Source organism: Opisthocomus hoazin, chromosome 26, assembly GCF_030867145.1.
Source record: "Opisthocomus hoazin isolate bOpiHoa1 chromosome 26, bOpiHoa1.hap1, whole genome shotgun sequence".
Classification (NCBI taxonomy): domain Eukaryota; kingdom Metazoa; phylum Chordata; class Aves; order Opisthocomiformes; family Opisthocomidae; genus Opisthocomus; species Opisthocomus hoazin.
In genome coordinates this window covers 4,261,409-4,277,997 of record NC_134439.1, presented here as the reverse complement: position 1 = coordinate 4,277,997, position 16,589 = coordinate 4,261,409, and the positions used below count along the sequence as shown (strand labels likewise).

Below are 16,589 nucleotides of genomic sequence, written 5' to 3'. Positions count from 1 at the left end.
AATGATCTTTTTCCTCCTGCGGCGCCTGGCAATTTTGCCCTTGGCAAAGCGCGCCGGAGATCCCGGCTGCTGGCACCGAGGAGCCCCGGAGAGACGGGCTCAAAGTGAAAGCCAGCACATGCTCACAGCTCCGAGGCCAGGCTCCATCTAACAGTCCCACAAGCTCCTCCAGACCGGCTTAACTGAGCCTCTGCCCGTCGGCCCAGCCAGCTGGCTTTAAGGTGAGCCCCCAGACCATCACAAAGAGCACCAGCAGCAGTCTGGGTCACCTCGATGCACACTAACGGCGTCAGGCAGAGCCATCTCCCTACCTGAGCACGCTGCCTGGCTTTATGTTTGGATAGAAAAGTACCCCCATCCCCAAAAAGCAACCCTAGCAAAACTATATTAAGCATTAGTGAATAATCAAAGTTAATCTGAGGGAGAGAGGGGGGAATGGGTATTTCCGTAAAGGTTTTTTAAGCTTTACATCGTACAGCTTTAAAAACCAAGGTTCTAACCTCACGCAGCCAGAATGGATCTTTTACCACACGAGCTGGCTGCAGCTGACCCTAAGAAAATGCAAAGTGAATATGGGAGGAGAAAATTTGCCTGGTGGCCACACCGCAACAGCACACAGCAGGTTTGCTTACCACTTCCTCGGTGATTAGATTTAACCCTACAGACAGAGGATTACAAGTGCTGTGAAAGCAGGAAACAAATTTCTGCTTCAGGAGTTCAGCGCGTTAAGTTCCTTTAGCGTTCCTTAATAGAGATGTGTCTTTGGGGGGTGGGAGACATTTAGTTTTTAAAAATAGCACCAATTTACTATTTTAGTCTGTTTTAAATATAGTGCTAGCGAAAGATGCCAGATTAATTGTTCCCAGACACTCCCATGCATTTCCTAAGGTCACATGAAGTTTGTGCAGAGCTGGAATTCGAACCCAAACACACACATTAGCCCAGCGTCTTCACTTGGACGGACCGCTTGTCATCCCCAGGAGAAGCAGGGACAAACACCTTCCTCCCAGCAACACCAGCTGGTAACTGGGTGTTTTACACCTCAAGCAACCCGGCACTCCTACCAAGGGAAGGAACCGCTATGAGCTCTTTACTGCCTGGCTCTCCTGATGGAAGTACCAGTTGTTTCGGTCATTTGTGGTCCTGTATTTCATGATCAGAGGAAAAAGATGACTGATGGACACCAATCTCATGCAAGCCGACAGTTTTTGGTCAAAGAACAGACTTGTGTTTAGTTTGGCAGCTTAGGACACAGAAGACTCTGGAAACTACTTCTTTTCCCTTGGGAAAAGTCCCTACACATGAAGTCTGTGAATACCCCCCAGTCAGGGTTGGTTAGTTATTCCTCTTAATGATGATTAACCCTGATACTGTAACACAGGGAAACGAGCGTCTTAATGTGAACATCCCTTCTTGCTGCACCCTCTGAACCATGGAAGATCATTTACAACTCCTTACAAGGTCAAAAAAATTTCCTGTGACTTAAACCAATCCACAAATCATTTTCTGCAGATGAATACACTCTGTGGAAGCAAGTAATTCTCAAGTGGTTTACAGCAACAAAGAGAGCAGCCTCAGGCCCAGGTCCCAGTACAGACCCCCAGAAATGGCTTCGTTTCTCCGCCCCGAGTGAGGCTGCAGGTCAGGCTCCTGTACGTTCACAGCAGAGCAGACTTCAGGTGTAATGCTTTCCCAGACCCTTCTGCTCCAGTAAATGGAGTTAAATGCTTCTTCTGCTCTACTCCTAAAAATACCTGCAGCTGAACAAGCTTGGTGGTGCCCCAGCAGATCTGCGCTTCCTCTGGAAGCCCAGGATGGAGGAGCAGGCTCCAGAGCACCACCAAGCATCCCTGTAACCCATCTCTGGACCCGGTGTGACAACAGCCCTGGCAGCTCCGTGGGTGCTGTGCTTACCATCTGGGAACGACAGGACAGGATGAATACACGAGTCCAGCTGGGAGAGGCGCTCCAGCAAAGGGGCATCGTACTGGATCTCCAGAGTCGTCGAGCTCCGAGTGCCACACAGAGCACACGCAGGGTTCACATCACAGCTACATCGCGCCAGGCTATTACGATGGACCTGGAAAGGGGAGAGAGAATAGCATCAGCATATCAGAGGTCAATGTGTCCGAGGGCTCTCTTTGCATGTTCCACTTTGATAGCTCATGACAAACAACCTAAAGGCTGTCTGGGGTTTGGGTGGGTTTTTTTCCCACCTTGTATGAAACGTGTTCATTTCGCCTGGACTCATAAAAGGACACTTTAACTTCACCAAAACACAACTGAAAACTACTCCTCAGCAGCACAGACAGTTTAACATTTACAAAATTCGACTAAAAGTGTTTAATTTTAATCCAGGTTCAAACCTCATTTACAAACAGCATGAGGCAGCACAATTCAGTTGTCAGAGAGGGGAAAAAAAAGCCTTTTTGAGTTCAGATGGGTCAGAAAGCCATCACTATATGCCAAAAGCTGACACTTACAGGGACGCCTTCCCAGAATGAAAAAGGGTGTTTTTCAACCTTGTTTCTTAAAGCAGGACAGACTTTCAATTCACAAATTTATAGACTTCATTTATATGAAACCACTGTAGGCAGCTGCAGAACTGGATGTAAATCCCACACAGAGCCAGCAACCTGCGATTCCCCATCAAAACTGAAGGATGCATCAAACTGGGTCCTGCACAAGTCTGTTCCGACTCTGGTATTATTCAGCTCATTTCCATTAATGACTTGAATGATGGAAGAGAGAATATCCTTAAGCCTCAGCAAATAACACAAGAACTGGGAAGGGCTAAAAGTACCTTGAAGGGAAGAGCTGGAAAATATTTAAAACAAACAAGATTTAATTCGCTGAGGGCAAATGCAACAAGTAGACGCTTCGGTGACCAGTGAAGAGGAGGAAGAGGTAACCGAGCACCAGTTCTGCCCAGAGGATCTGGTGGTTGTCACAGATCAGAGGATGAGGATGAATCAGCAGTGCCGTACCATCACGGAGAATTAACACCCCCCAGGGCTTTATGACCAGGACGGCTGTGCAAGAGGCCTGAGGTAACCCTGCCATTCTGCTCGGCATCGCTACCACGAGCCGGAGGGCTGCACCCAGTTTGGGGCACGTATTTCTCAAGAAATGTGTGCAGCAAACGAAGAGGAAAACAACAACAAATGACAAGATCCAACAAAATACCTCCTATGTGCAAAACCAGAAAGACCCGTGGCGTGTTTAGCGTAGAGGTGAGCACATCAAGAATTACCACATCAACTTTCACACTTCAGGGAGAGCTGCTGAAGCGACGAGGGGAGCTGACCAGTTTGCACCAGGGCTTGGACTACTGGTAGTGACTCTAAATGGCAGCCAAGGCAGCTCATAAGAGAAAGATTGGTTGGTTTGGTTTTGCTGTCTGAAGAACAAGACTAGCTAAGCACTCAAAGAGCTTGCCTAAGGAGGTTTAGACAAACCGTCTGGCAGGGTAGGAGGAAAAAGCAGTCTGGCTCTGGGGCATGAGGATGCTGTGGGCGACTGCGGGAGATCCCCTCCCGCCCTGTTTCACAAGACCAGTCCTGTTTGCAACCCAGTGCAGGCTACAGACCCACTCCACCTTTAAGCCTCATCTCTTTTCTACAGGACATCTTTCCTACAGGACACCTCCTGACTCAAAAATTTCAAGTGATGTTGTATTCAGATTTTGTAAAACACTAGGCACAGTTATGGACGATCTCTATTGCAACAGCGAACTCTCCGGTTGTAACTTCTGGTCGCAGCAACCCGACTCGGTGCCAGATGCGAGAACGCAGTCAACTGCACATGGTATTTCTGGACCATCACGTAGCCATCACGCAGCTTTTTCTCAAATAACTGCAGGAGTCCATACAAATCCTCTGCTATCTGGCACATCTTCTGTGCTTTGGAACTGCTCTTCTGAACCATGTGATTATCAAATGTATTTGACGAATATAGCAAAAAACTAACACAGAATTAACAGATGCTTCTTCAAACACTGAGCGCACAAGTCAGCATCACCTACGGGATAGTTTATGAACTTTCAAGTCACTGCAGATCTTGCAAGCAGTCATTGCAGAGGTCTAACAGAAATACCCCAGATAATACTGCAAATGAGTAATCAGTTAAAGCTAACTCAGTCGAGGGAGAATCTGTTTTGCTCAGAAAAACACTGCTTTCTGAGCTTCTCTTTAAAACTCCAGCACCCACCGAGTGAAAACCCCCAAAATGCTATGGTAAAGTTTGACTTGAAACACTTTGACTCAGAGGTAAGTGGATTTTTGCCATCTATGGTTCTGCAACCATGAGAGCTGCATGCACAAAAAGGGTCCTCATTCTCTCAATTTCTAACTGTTAATCCTCCAGCTGACAGCTTATTCCTAAAAGAAATCGAAAAAATGAAGCATGGCCCTTCCTCATATAGGGAATAAACAGTATTTCCACTGAACTGAATTCTGCATAAGGGCAAGGGAAGACTCTGTGGAGAGGAGTATAAAATAAATAAATGAAAACAAACCCAAGAGCAGAGCCACAGCATTCCGTGATTTCCACACGTAAGCGGCGGAAGGGAACGCGATCACCTCGGCAGGCCTTTCGCAAGACAGCCCACACGCGCCTGGTCAGACAACTGTAGTTTTCCTTTGCGCAAGCAGCAGCCAGTTCCTGGGGCTGCGTTAATTCCCCCGCTCGCAGTTAAGGTTTCCTGATACTTGACTTTTCAGAGCTTCTTTTGACTGCTCAGACTGTGCCATATCGAACTACCCGGTCTGAAGTTCACCTCAGGCTGGCTGGTTTTAGAAAAGCAAACCCACACCACAGTTCAGCATCTTGCCCCTCCAGTGACAGCTAACAAAAGTCTTCCAACAAATTAAAAGCTTCTCCTTGGTTTCTCCTTTACTTCTTCAACAGCTTTTGAAGTCTCACTGCGCTCCTGTTCTCCCCCATTATTTTTTCCCTCTTAATAACCACAAACATTCCCAAAACAGGGAGACCTCTTCATGCAAACTGCAACAGCACACAGATCACTGCATCAGCACCTCACCAGGCTCTCTGGTGCAGAGCTTCGGCCATACACCGCATCAAACCCCCAACAGCACTCACCTTTTTGGAAAGGGGCATAATGCTGCTAGGTCGAACGAGCCGTCGCTTCTTACAGCTCAGGACTGGGCGAGTGCGAGCTGCTACACACGTTCCATCCGAAGATGAAGAAACCATGTTCAGTCGTTGCTTTTTATGCAAGAGCTCCTCAGCTTCCTGGCCATCTCCCTGAGCATGTTCTGCCAGGCCAGGCTGAAGACTGCCCGAGAAGAAGAGATAAAGAAAGATACTGTTACTCATTCCACCATCCCACCGTGCTCAGCCATAGCAGCTAGGTTCATGATTCAGACCTCAGCAAACACTCCATGCTGAGTTTAAAGCACTGCAGTTTCACAAGGCAGTATGTTCTGTTAAAGCAACTCCAATTTTTGCTTTAACTTTGGCCACTTTCTGCCAATGAACCTTTGACAAAATACCTTTGGATGTTCTGACCAAAAAATAGCATGTAAAGCTGGACACAGAGCAAGACCAAAAGCCACTCTAGCCCTGAACAGCTTTAATCCTAGAACTTGGCTTCCCCCAGAATTACGGTGCAAAGTATCTTAATACAACAGGTTCTCACGAGTCCAAATGCCAAACAGAGCACAAGACAGAGAACGTGTAATTTTCTAGAAAAAATATTTACCCTAGATGTAAACTTGATTCTGATTAATATTTGGGAACTATACCTCTGACAACCCTCAGCAGTGACACCAGAAAGGCGCAATGTTAACATAAACCTTTCTGTTTTCCGTCCAAAGGAGTTTCCTGCCCGCACGCAGGAACCCTGCCCTGCCGTGGCATCAACACACCATGCCACCTACCAAACACCAGCACAGCTCCTCATCTACGGAACCTTCTCATGCACATTTTACGAGCGTTTCATTTCTAAAAATGCAAAACATTAAAGCCCTGTGGTCTAAGGCTCTGCAGTTCAAAGGCTGCAGGTATCTAAAGGGCTCTTCTAGCCCACGGAGTTTCAGCTGCAGTGATGAGGTAGCTGATCGGTGCTTTCTACGCTGGCTCACGCTGCGCTGGCGCAGCATCCCTCCTCCCTCAAGGTACCCAGCAAGTGCAATGGTGCTGGCAACACTTCTCTAGCCACTACCAGAACTTCCAAGCACTACGTGTTCAAGGGTTTTCAGGTGGTTCAACCCTGAAATCAATTTCTTTCACCCACTTAAGGACTTACTCAACAAAACCAGCCCGGAGAAACAAGAAATTCAGAAAGCCTTACTATCAAAATCAGTGGGATTTGGGTTCCATGGTATCTCCAGAAAAGTGGGCCAGTGGTTACAGATACTTCTGCAAAATAACTGCAAGGGGGCCACCAGTACCTCTGAATCATACAATTTGCAAGTGTATTAAAAATACCCAGAAAGAAACAGTTTTGAACACGCTCACTGCATGGTTGCCCGCAGGGCTTGTTCATGTAAACACAGCTCCGTTTAATACCATTTTCAGAAAAACAATGCAGCAGAAAACCTCAAGCAAGCAATCTCCTCCAAAATGTTTCCAAGCATGATCTACTACCACCCTTTATTGAACAGGAGACCATTTATGCCCTTACCAACCCAGTTACTACCCAGCAGCACGTTACAGCATAGTTTCAATGGGACTTTGTCACAATCACAAAAATCCAACTCTTCCCACAATACGCAAGCAGCTTACGTGTTAATAACTCCATTGACGGGTCTTGGTGCTCCACAGGGCTTCGCGGGATGGCATTCAGGAGTATTTGCAGCAGAAATACCCAAGTTGTCTAGTGGCTGGGATCCACAAACACTCTAAGGAAGAAGGAGAAAGACCATCAATTAATAAAAAAAGCTTCTTAAATAGCCACAATATCCTTCCTCCCAGTTTCCAGCTGAGGATCCTGCACTGTAGCCACGGGTTTCCACAGAGGACTTCAAAACAGGGGTTCAGAAGTCACTATGTGAACAGGAGACGGGAGCCGTAAGGACTTCTTAGGGAGCAGCTCCGGAAGGAGGAGGGATACAGGACAGCACCTTCCACGCAAGAACCAAAGGACTGCGATTCCTCTCGGGCAACCACCACAGAGCACGAAGGGCTGAGGTCTTTAAGGAGATCTCAGCGTTTTGTCTCGACAGTGCAAACAAGCTCAGAACCACCCGTAAACCTCGCAGGCGTCTTCTGCAGTTTGGTGCCACGCTCTGAGCCACCCGGCTGCGAGCTCCTGTCTAAGCACTTTGAGGGAAAACGGGAGGAGAGAATAGACTTGCAAAACTGAAATTGCATTTTAGCTAAATACCTGTGCAAACACGGTCCAAACAGCACTTTAAAAAGTATTTTAAATCAGTATGCACACAGGCTGTGGTTTCTGGATATAAGCAGGCCAACTCTACAAAGCTAAAACCGCCTGATAAACACAAAGCTGGAAACACCTTTTTGGCAGAGAGAAATAAGAACTAAGCTAAAGACACAGAGCTCCCCAATCCCTTCTGCCTTTGGCCTGAAACGCCAACCCCCTCGCGCCGCAGCGAGCAGCCGTTACTGCGCGGCCGCAGCACTGGGCGCTGCACATCTCCAGCTGCTCTGCAAGTGGCCTCGGCACCGGGGGGACGGTCACCACAGCTTCCAAGGACACGCTGGCTCTGCAGCTCCTGCCAGTGACGCTCCTGCTCTCCAGCCCGGCCGGTGCCGCTGTGCTCCGGCATGTTCATACCCTTGGCACTCACTGCCCCAGTCTCATCCGCACAGCCCCTTCTTTTTCTTTTCAGACATGCTCCTCCTCCTCCCCGGGGTTAAACTTCATTTCTTCCTCCGTGCAGCACTTCCTACACTCACTGCCAATGTCTCTCTAGCTGGGTTTCCCCATTCGCGCACGCAAGGGCGGAGGTGCAGTTCAAGCACTAGTAAAAAAGATAAAAGGTCTGACTTATCTACACGCATGTCCGACCAGCCAGCCCCCCCCTGCTCGTCCACACACCCCATCTCAAAAGCATCAGCACTCCATCAATTAACATCTTCCCTGCAATCACTCCCCCAACCCAATGAACAACTCAAACCAGGCTACGGTGGTGCTGGACTAAGGATCTGGAGCACAGCAGAGACCTGACCCACCGAGGGAACAGCGATTTCTGACAACACGGGCAACTTCTGCCTGCTGCCTGTTTGAGGAACTTTGCTGGGTTTTCTACACTCCTGCTAAAGCAGACGTTCCTCCCGGGCAGAGCAGAGGATCAGACCGACAGGCTCGTCGCCGATACTCGGTCTGGGCGCACGGACGTCGGGGCGAGCTCAGCAAGCACACGCAGCACCCCGGCGAGGCCAAGTCCGCGCAGGGGCCGAACGCTTCCCCGGCGGCTTCCAGAGGCTTGGCAAGGCTGTGCCTTCACATGACACCTCCGCCGGAGGCACCCACGGTTCAGGAGGGCGGGTACACATGACTCATAAGCTCTTTTGAAACAGGGTATTTATTTTCTTCTCCAGAAAGGGTCTTAAAGGAGGAACCTCTTCTCCACAAGCTGTCTCCGGCTTGGTGGTTCAAGATGGGAAGAGACATCTCCTCTCTGCATCCTGCGGAGGAACTGGAAAGCATCAATCCAAAGCCTGGTTATCGGAAACAGCCCAGGCTGCCCTTACCACGCTGAAGATGGGTGTACCCTAAGAACATGAGCAATGGGGGAACGAGCAGGACTGCAAGAACCGACATTCCCAGCATCCAGATCCTCCACCAGCTCCTCCCGGACACACCTCCCAATGCCGTGACTTCCTCCGGGGCTGGCTGGGCAGCCAGGCTGGGATCCAGAGGAGCGTTCATCACGCCAGGATCACATCGATGCTCCAGACTGAGCTCTTTGCTGTGTTTTGGGAATGCCTAGGGTCTGGAAGTCCAGGTCTTCAGATCCCTAGGACTCTTAGGCGCAGTGTCAATCCAGCTTCAGCACACCTTCTTGCTGCACATGTAACCAGGACCTGCAGACTGCCAGGGGCTCTCACGGCACTAAAGGAGCTGTGTGCTGGCAGCTAATTGTGTCCCAATGCAAGGAATGTCCCCCGTATTCCCCCCAAAATCCAAACAAAACCAGACAAGTTCAGACCTTCACCTATTACTAGACACAAACCTCTAACAGAACGAAAAGCCTGACCAAGACACTCCATCAATATCTTTTCTCATTTACTACTAAAAATTTACATCCACCCCCTTGCTAGACTAGCAATGAACCAGTATCAACAGCCGGGTTATTTCTTCAGGGCTTTGTCTTATTCCCGTCTTCAGGCAAAAAATATTTCTTCACATACTGAGCTTCCAGTTCCCAGCAGACATCCCCAGGGCTTCTTCACAAAGCCCTTCCCTCCACTGCTGATGGGATTAGCTGCTCCTAGGGATTGTCAGCCGCATTCCACAGATCAAGCCGATGCCCAAGGACACATATCCTGCATTTACCCTGGCCGAGGGATGAGACCCAAAGAGAAGCTGGGCATGAGACAGGATGGATTCCTCCCCTTACTCCACTCCAGATCCGTTTCTTACTCTGCCAGTTTTTGCAGTGGGGGAAAGCAAGAAAAAAAAAAAAAAAAAAAGCCTAATTCTAAGCAGCCCAAAGAGTGCCAAAATGATAAGCACCGCTCCAGGAGAGGCCTCAGAGACACCCTTCCAGTAAGTGTCCTAACGCAACAGGAATGGTCTCTGGGCTAATCTCTGGCTCGGAGCAGATCAAGGCTCTGACTCAACACCCCGCCCTTATGAGCAAGCCTAATGAAGCCCAAACCCTCCGGCAGCAGGGTGCAGAAGCCGGGTGCCCGGAGGCAGCCTTTCTGGCGGCTGACACCTCCAGCACTGCCGCAGAGAAGCGGGCAGCAGGCAGCGACGTGTGCGCCCACCGGCAGCCACGCGTGGAAGGGGAATAAAAAGCATTTCGGGAGGAGTTCGTCTCCAAAACGGCAACACGGCTACAGGAGCAGCCACATGAAGGTGCCAAGTAGGAACCTGCAGCCTGCTTTACACCGAAAATGTAGTTCTTCACTGGTCATAGTGGCTATTATTTGTGTCACTGTTACCTCCACGACCTGCAAAAGAGATCAGATCTCCATCACGCGAGCACTGCAGTAATAAAAGTCTCCGTCTGAAGAGCTCCTACCCAAGTGAACGGGAGGAGAACAGGGACAACGCAGGAAATGAGTAAACACAGCGCCAGTGAGATGGCTGTCAGCAGCAAAACCAGACAGCACTGGCCAAGCAAGCATTTTCTTTACCATAGATCAGAAACCTACAGGCATGGTCCGTTCTCCACTTACAGAGATGATGTCCAAGACAATCTAGAAAAGGACAACATGATGATTTTGTAAGTACATGGAAAATGTCTTCAGTGTGTAGGGACAAAGTCAGGTGGGACACAGTCCTTCCAGCTGCAGATTCCAGGTTGAAAATACACTAGTGTCAAATAAACATCCTGATTTAAACGGATAGGGAAGAAAATATTCTTCCCATCACTGTTAAATTTGATCGTTTATCTCCGTTATCAGCCTGCTATGTACAGATTAGCTCCCAAATAACATCCAATTCATCACTGCAGGAGCATGTTATTCCTGAAGCGAAGCAGAGGATGCTGTCACTGCGCTTCTGTATTCTTCTCTGAGCGCTTTTTGGGTTAAAGCATGAAAAGGGGGGGGCCACATGACAGACAGACATCACTGTTCAAAACCAGACACTGCGTAATGCCTGTGATTCAATCACGATGGGTAGCAGCCCCTGTCATCCCGGCTCTCCAGCCTCCCGTCGCTCCTCCAGCGTGGCTCTGCGCTCACCCGAAGCACTACCTACTATTTCAGCTGCGAGCAAAACCTGCCCACTGTACCAAACTACACAGCAGAGTTTTGGGCTCAGCTAATCTGCTAACTGAAGACTTCCATTCCAAACACGCACCTGAAAGCCAGTGTCAAGCGAGGAGACATTTTATTACAATCACTCGTAGTCACCCCTTTGCAGTCCGGCGTTAATCAAAAATTTCACAGTATTTCAGATTATCTTTCAGTATCAGGAAAACTTTAACAAAGTCTTCTCAGTGATAGGAGAAAACACTCGAAGTACAATTTTACGGTCACTTCTAGTTATGTTTTTTATCGGTATCAACTACATTGAATACTGGTCTGTGAAACTCCAGCACTCCCATTGCAGTGAAGCTCCGTTTCTCCCCAAATGCGGCATCAGGACAGAAAAGCAGGAGCGCTGCAGCCTGGCAGCAGGAGTTTGAGCCACGCAGGGACCACCCTTCTCCTAGTACTACACCACAACTTCAAAATCCTCCATTTTAGTACATCAAAGCATCCCACGGGATCAAAAGTAATCACAGCCAGGCTGAACAGTAGGATCAAGCCTTTAGTCTGTGGCCTACATTTCTGCATTAAATAATAAATACCTGGCACTCCGCATAGTTTCCAGTGCATCTCACTGAAATCATCAGTTCCCCTTCCAAGGGGTAACACTCAGGCAGATATTAACGGTCACATCTTTAGAAGCCTTTGCTAATTGTGCTGCTCTCAGTTTGAGGTACTTTTGCTAGAGGGAAAGGATTAGTTTGGATTTTTAAGCTTCACAAAATGCTAATACATATTACAAAGGTACCCTGAGGAATTCTGTTCTAAAAGGTGTTCAAATCCTATCATTTATTTACCCCAAAATAACCTGAGAGGGGGCGAGCTCCAGAGACCAACAGATCAGCGATTCCCACGTGAAGTCCCACACGGAGATGCTTCTGCAGGAGGCCAGTCCTGCGCAGACGCGTGGTTTGAGCACCTCTCTCCAGCACAGCTTAAAGAATCGACCTTCCCTACCCAAAATCCGTGAACGTGAAGCGTCCGGACCCAGTCACTCCTGCTGCTGGCACTTACCAGCCGGTCAGCCCCAGGCTCCAGCTTAACTTCAGCACTAACGGGACGGGACGCATCATCTACTGCAGGATCAGGGGGTGATGCTTCACCAAGAACTATCAGCCCCTGGAAGAGAGGGAAGGGAACAGGAATTAACTGCGGGTCCTTCGGTTTCAGCAGGGAAACTGCGCATCCATCACCTCCCAGAAACTACAACCGCTGCACAGCAAGGCTTGGATTCCCACCGCATTTTTCAGATGTGATGCCAAACCGAATCCCCCGCTGCCCGGATTTTCCTGACATCTAAGCTGAACTCGGAGGGGGAAGGACGGTGGCTGAAGCCAGACCACATGCCTCCAGCCCACTGACTGCAGACAGTCAGCTCCCTCTCGGGCAACACTGCTGCAACGCTGCCGCCGTCCCGCTTCCCACCCCTTCTCCTCCTCCCGCACGCGAGGAGGTTCAGCGAGCTGCACGCCAGCAAAAGTGCAGGAAACGACTGCTCTCACAGTACAAAGTGGAACTCGCCGCCACGGCCAAGCAAACGACTTTGAGCGGGTGCCAAAAATCCACAAACTTGTTACTCTGAGCAGATTTTTTTTTCAAAGCAGCGATATTCGCAAAATTCAATAAGGAAAGAAAAGCGCTGATAAATGAGGCATTGCTATAAACCTAGCGGGACACAGCACAGTGGCAGAGCACTGCTTTATCAGGCTTCACATATGTTGTCCTGTTTATGTTTTACTCTCAGTGAAGCTTACTTTAAAGGCAGGACTGCTTTCTCTCTGAGCAACACGAAGTAAAATAAAATCATTACAATTACGCATATTCTGAGCTATATTGTAACAAAGCAGGCTAAAACGTGGAAGGGATTCGAGAGTTGGAGGAACCTACAGGCCATGAATATATTGCAGGACAAAGACAAGCCAGAACAAGTTTGTGTTTGGTCAAACAAGGAACTATGGAAAGGGCTGCTCAGATTAAGAACAGGCGGATCACTCATCTGAAAACAATTCTGGAGGTTGCACAGCGTGTCACAAGGAATCGAGCCTAGAAGGGAACCTGGATACGGTGCCTGGAGAGAGGAGAGAGCTACAAGGCTTCCCACAAAGTCCACAAAGTCAAATCTTAACATGACCGATGCCATGGCACGTGGCCATGGAAGTCGCTCACCAGGCTGACCTGCTGCCTTGATGCAATCTCCTACACAACAGATCGGTGGCTTTCCATAAAGGCAGTGGTAGCCCACAGTTCAGGGATACTCCATGTGAAAACAGTTCAGAAACTACACGCAACTGTACGTGGCCTCTGACCAGCAATGAGGAAATAGCCAGCTTCTAGAATAAACACGATGACGATTTTCTAGAGTTTTCTGACATCCCGGAAGGATGTTTAGTGGATGAGGGAGGCTGCAAGTCTAAACTCAGTTAAATACTGCTGTGCTTTTCCTCTACCCTGGAAAGACCTCTCTCCAACAGCAACCCATCACATTTCACCACTGCCCCCAGAAACACCCTTGGGCAAGCTTTAGCAAAGAAGCTGCTCATCTCCAGATGTGAAGTGCAGGAGACAGCGGACACAAAAAAGGGAGAACCTGGGACCGAATTCAAAATTGGAACCAAGGAAACTGCTTCCCTCTGATACTCCAGCAAGCACTCGGGCTTCTCATTTGCTCAGCGAGAGAAGGAGATGGGGAAGCACAGGCCTCAGGAACAGCCACCAAGGACTTCTGCTCCAGTTTAAAGGCAGAGGATGAAGGGAGCTGCTCCACACCTCAGGAAGGAGCAGTAATTAATTCTACGGGCTGTGGGTATTTGTTTAGAAGCATGTCCCTTTACTGGTGACTTTGAAGCAGAGGCAACGCTTAACGCAGCCTTCCCTGTGACACAGATCTGGTGACCGTGCCCTCGTGCCGAAGCTGCACTGCCCGAACCCCCCGCGCAGGCCAGCCCTCCTCTCCTGGAGAGCCTGGAGATGCCTCTCCGGACCTGCAGACCTCCACGTCGGACGGCACCTTCCTCCTGAGGGCTTGTGCCTTCTGCTTTGTGCCTAAGAGTTTTACATCTCTGTTATTTACACGCTTCTGAATAACAGAGAGAAGTTAGAAGGGCAACATCAAATTTCCAACTCCCTTTCCGGAACGGGAAAGGAGCAGCACATGTGAATTATTCCAAGGTCACACAATACTTGCTTCTCACCCACGTTCTCCAAAACACAGAAAAAAGAAAGCCACCCCCACCCCCCCATTTATGGGCAAGTTTGCTGCTTCTTTACTCCCATTTTTACCAATTCTGGTATTAATGAGCAGTCAATCGTACAGGTCTCAGAGACAGATATAGAGACAGATCTCGTATCCCACAGTCCTGTAATGGTCAGCAGCTTCTGCCAAGTGACTAATGGGTGAGGAAGAGGACTGACCCACATTAAAACACATCAGCAAGAGACTGAGTGTCCTAAGCAGCCCTGCACAGGGACAGCAGCATCTCTAACCGTGCCCTAATCCCGACACACCGCTGCAAACACGGGAAACTCAGGTGAGAGCTGCAGATCCCTCCAGCACGAGGCTCCTCCTAACTGCCACCCCACCCTTCCCACCACGCGTCCCTCTGGACTCCGCAGCCCCGGGCAGGGCACAGCCCTCCCCACGGGACAGGCGGCACGCAGACCAGAGCGAAAGCGCGCAGGGACCACAGCGAACGCCTCTCGGATGGTCTGGGAATCAGGCGAACCTGGGTCTGCAGGGACAACGTGCACAACGACCCCATCTTCAAGGAGTTTCGGTCACTGTATTTCAAGCAAGTCTGCCACTACACAAAATTCCTGCAGGAGCCCTTCAACTTCATTTACCTCTTATTCCATCTAAGAGCAAAACTCACAAGAGACACAGAGAAAGAACGCTGTTCGTTCCTTTCCAAACAGGGAGCATCTGCACCCACACACGCAGGGAGACGCAAAGACTGCGTGGGGGGAACCAGCACCCTGCCACACCCCGCCTAAAAAAGGCCCAACGAAGCACATTTATGAAAAGAAACAAAACCACACTCTTCAAAGCCGACACGAAACCGAAGGCACAACAGCCCGCTATTTTTAAGCACCAGAAGACACAGTGCTTCGCAACTGACTCTGAACACACGCTCGCCGGTTTGCTGTTTTCCTCCGCATCTCACCAGGCTCCGACCGAGCGATCCAAACGTGCAGAAAACCCCATTACTGCCGAGACGCCCAGGCAGCAGTGTACCTTCAAAGCAGAAGGTTGTTTTCAACTGCCTGATCTTTCTCGTGCTTTGGTTTGACGAAGCAACGCATCTTTGTTGAAGGGCACATTTGGATGTAAACCTTCATGTATAAAGGTAATTACCTTAAAAAAAAAAAATAGAATAGTGACTTTGAATTCCTGCAGCAGCTACATTTTAACCTCCTTACGGCCAAATAAGCTAGAGGTAAGTTATGTTGACAGAAAAAACAAGGTGTCTTCAAATTCTGTAATCGTCATCGTTGTACAACTGGAAGTCAAATCCATTCCAACAAGACTCCTGTGTGACTGAAACACGCGCTCGCTTCTCTGCTCTCCTGTAATCGTCCCAAGCTGCTTTTATAAATTGCACTCTCAGTTTTTCATTGATGAAAACAGAACATGTTTGACAAGGCATCCTTGAGCTCCACGACGCCAAGACGACGACAGCAGGGTGCAAGCGGTGATCTCCATGAAGTCCTGTCAGAACGACGCGGTGTTTGCTACCCGCTTTCTTCTTCAGGCAGAAGAGCCACTACCCAACCCTCACCACGTGAGCTCTTCTGCCACCGTACGGGGCACGCTTTACCTTAAATTCCTGTAGCGGGTCATTGCAGCTGAGGAGTTTTGGTTTGAACAAATCCAAAACGATGACATCCTGTTTTGCGAAACCTCAGATGTACTTTTCAACTTTGACACAATACCGTGATGTTCTCCCTTCAGACGCGGAGATTGCACCCTCCGATAAAAACATATGGGATGCTTGTAGCCATTATCAGGCCATTTCACCAGCCTGTCAAGTTGTCATCAACTGGTGAAAGCACTGAATCTTCCACTTCATCAGATGAGTTTTCTCATTTCTTCCATTACTTAACTTTTAGCATCTAAATGTTTAGCTAGTTCGTATTTTACACTTAGACACCATCTTGCACAATCGGCTTTCTTAAGACAGAAGGAAGATGATTCTTTCTGAAACTGGTTCATTAATCTGACACACATTCGGCTTCCCAGAAGCCTTTGGCTCTAATCTTGGTAATGTATTCTGCTCAGCAAGCCGTGCTCTTCCACCTCGGCACCCACAGCCCTCACTCGCTCCATGCGCCGGTTTTCCCACATCGCTGCATGCAAGCCCAGCCTCCCTCCCCCGCCTGTGCCTTCCACCCGCCCCGAAGCCTCTCTCCCCACCACCCCCTTAGCACCACACAGCCTGGGAAAGGCGTTTGCTGGACCCTAAATTCCTCAGGACCTCCAAGTTGATGCAATACCATGAGCCTTCTCGCCACAAACTCCAGACATTCCTCCCTCCAAGGCCTGACATTTAGATGTGCATGCCTGAACAAGTCTCGATAACAATTCCTTCCTCATCCCTTCTCTGCTTTCCCACTCTCCCACCATCTGAGAGCAAGTCTGAAAAAAAAAATTCCTTTCACAGAGAAAGGTCAGCACC

At 49.1% G+C, this 16,589-nt stretch overlaps 1 protein-coding gene across 5 annotated transcripts in view; it reads right to left on the bottom strand.

The window, feature by feature from the left end:
* Positions 1-16,589, bottom strand: part of KANSL1 (KAT8 regulatory NSL complex subunit 1) — a 105,443-nt gene that overhangs the window by 14,041 nt on the left and 74,813 nt on the right. For 4 of the 5 annotated variants that reach the window (XM_075443780.1, XM_075443784.1, XM_075443782.1 and 1 more), the window contains 4 exons: positions 11,932-12,036; positions 6,748-6,863; positions 5,101-5,296; positions 1,915-2,080 (listed from right to left, as the gene is read on the bottom strand). In XM_075443780.1, coding sequence (XP_075299895.1) covers positions 1,915-2,080; positions 5,101-5,296; positions 6,748-6,863; positions 11,932-12,036 — 583 coding nt within the window. The remainder of the gene's footprint in view (positions 1-1,914; positions 2,081-5,100; positions 5,297-6,747; positions 6,864-11,931; positions 12,037-16,589) is intronic. The other variant, XM_075443783.1, reaches the window with a different exon arrangement.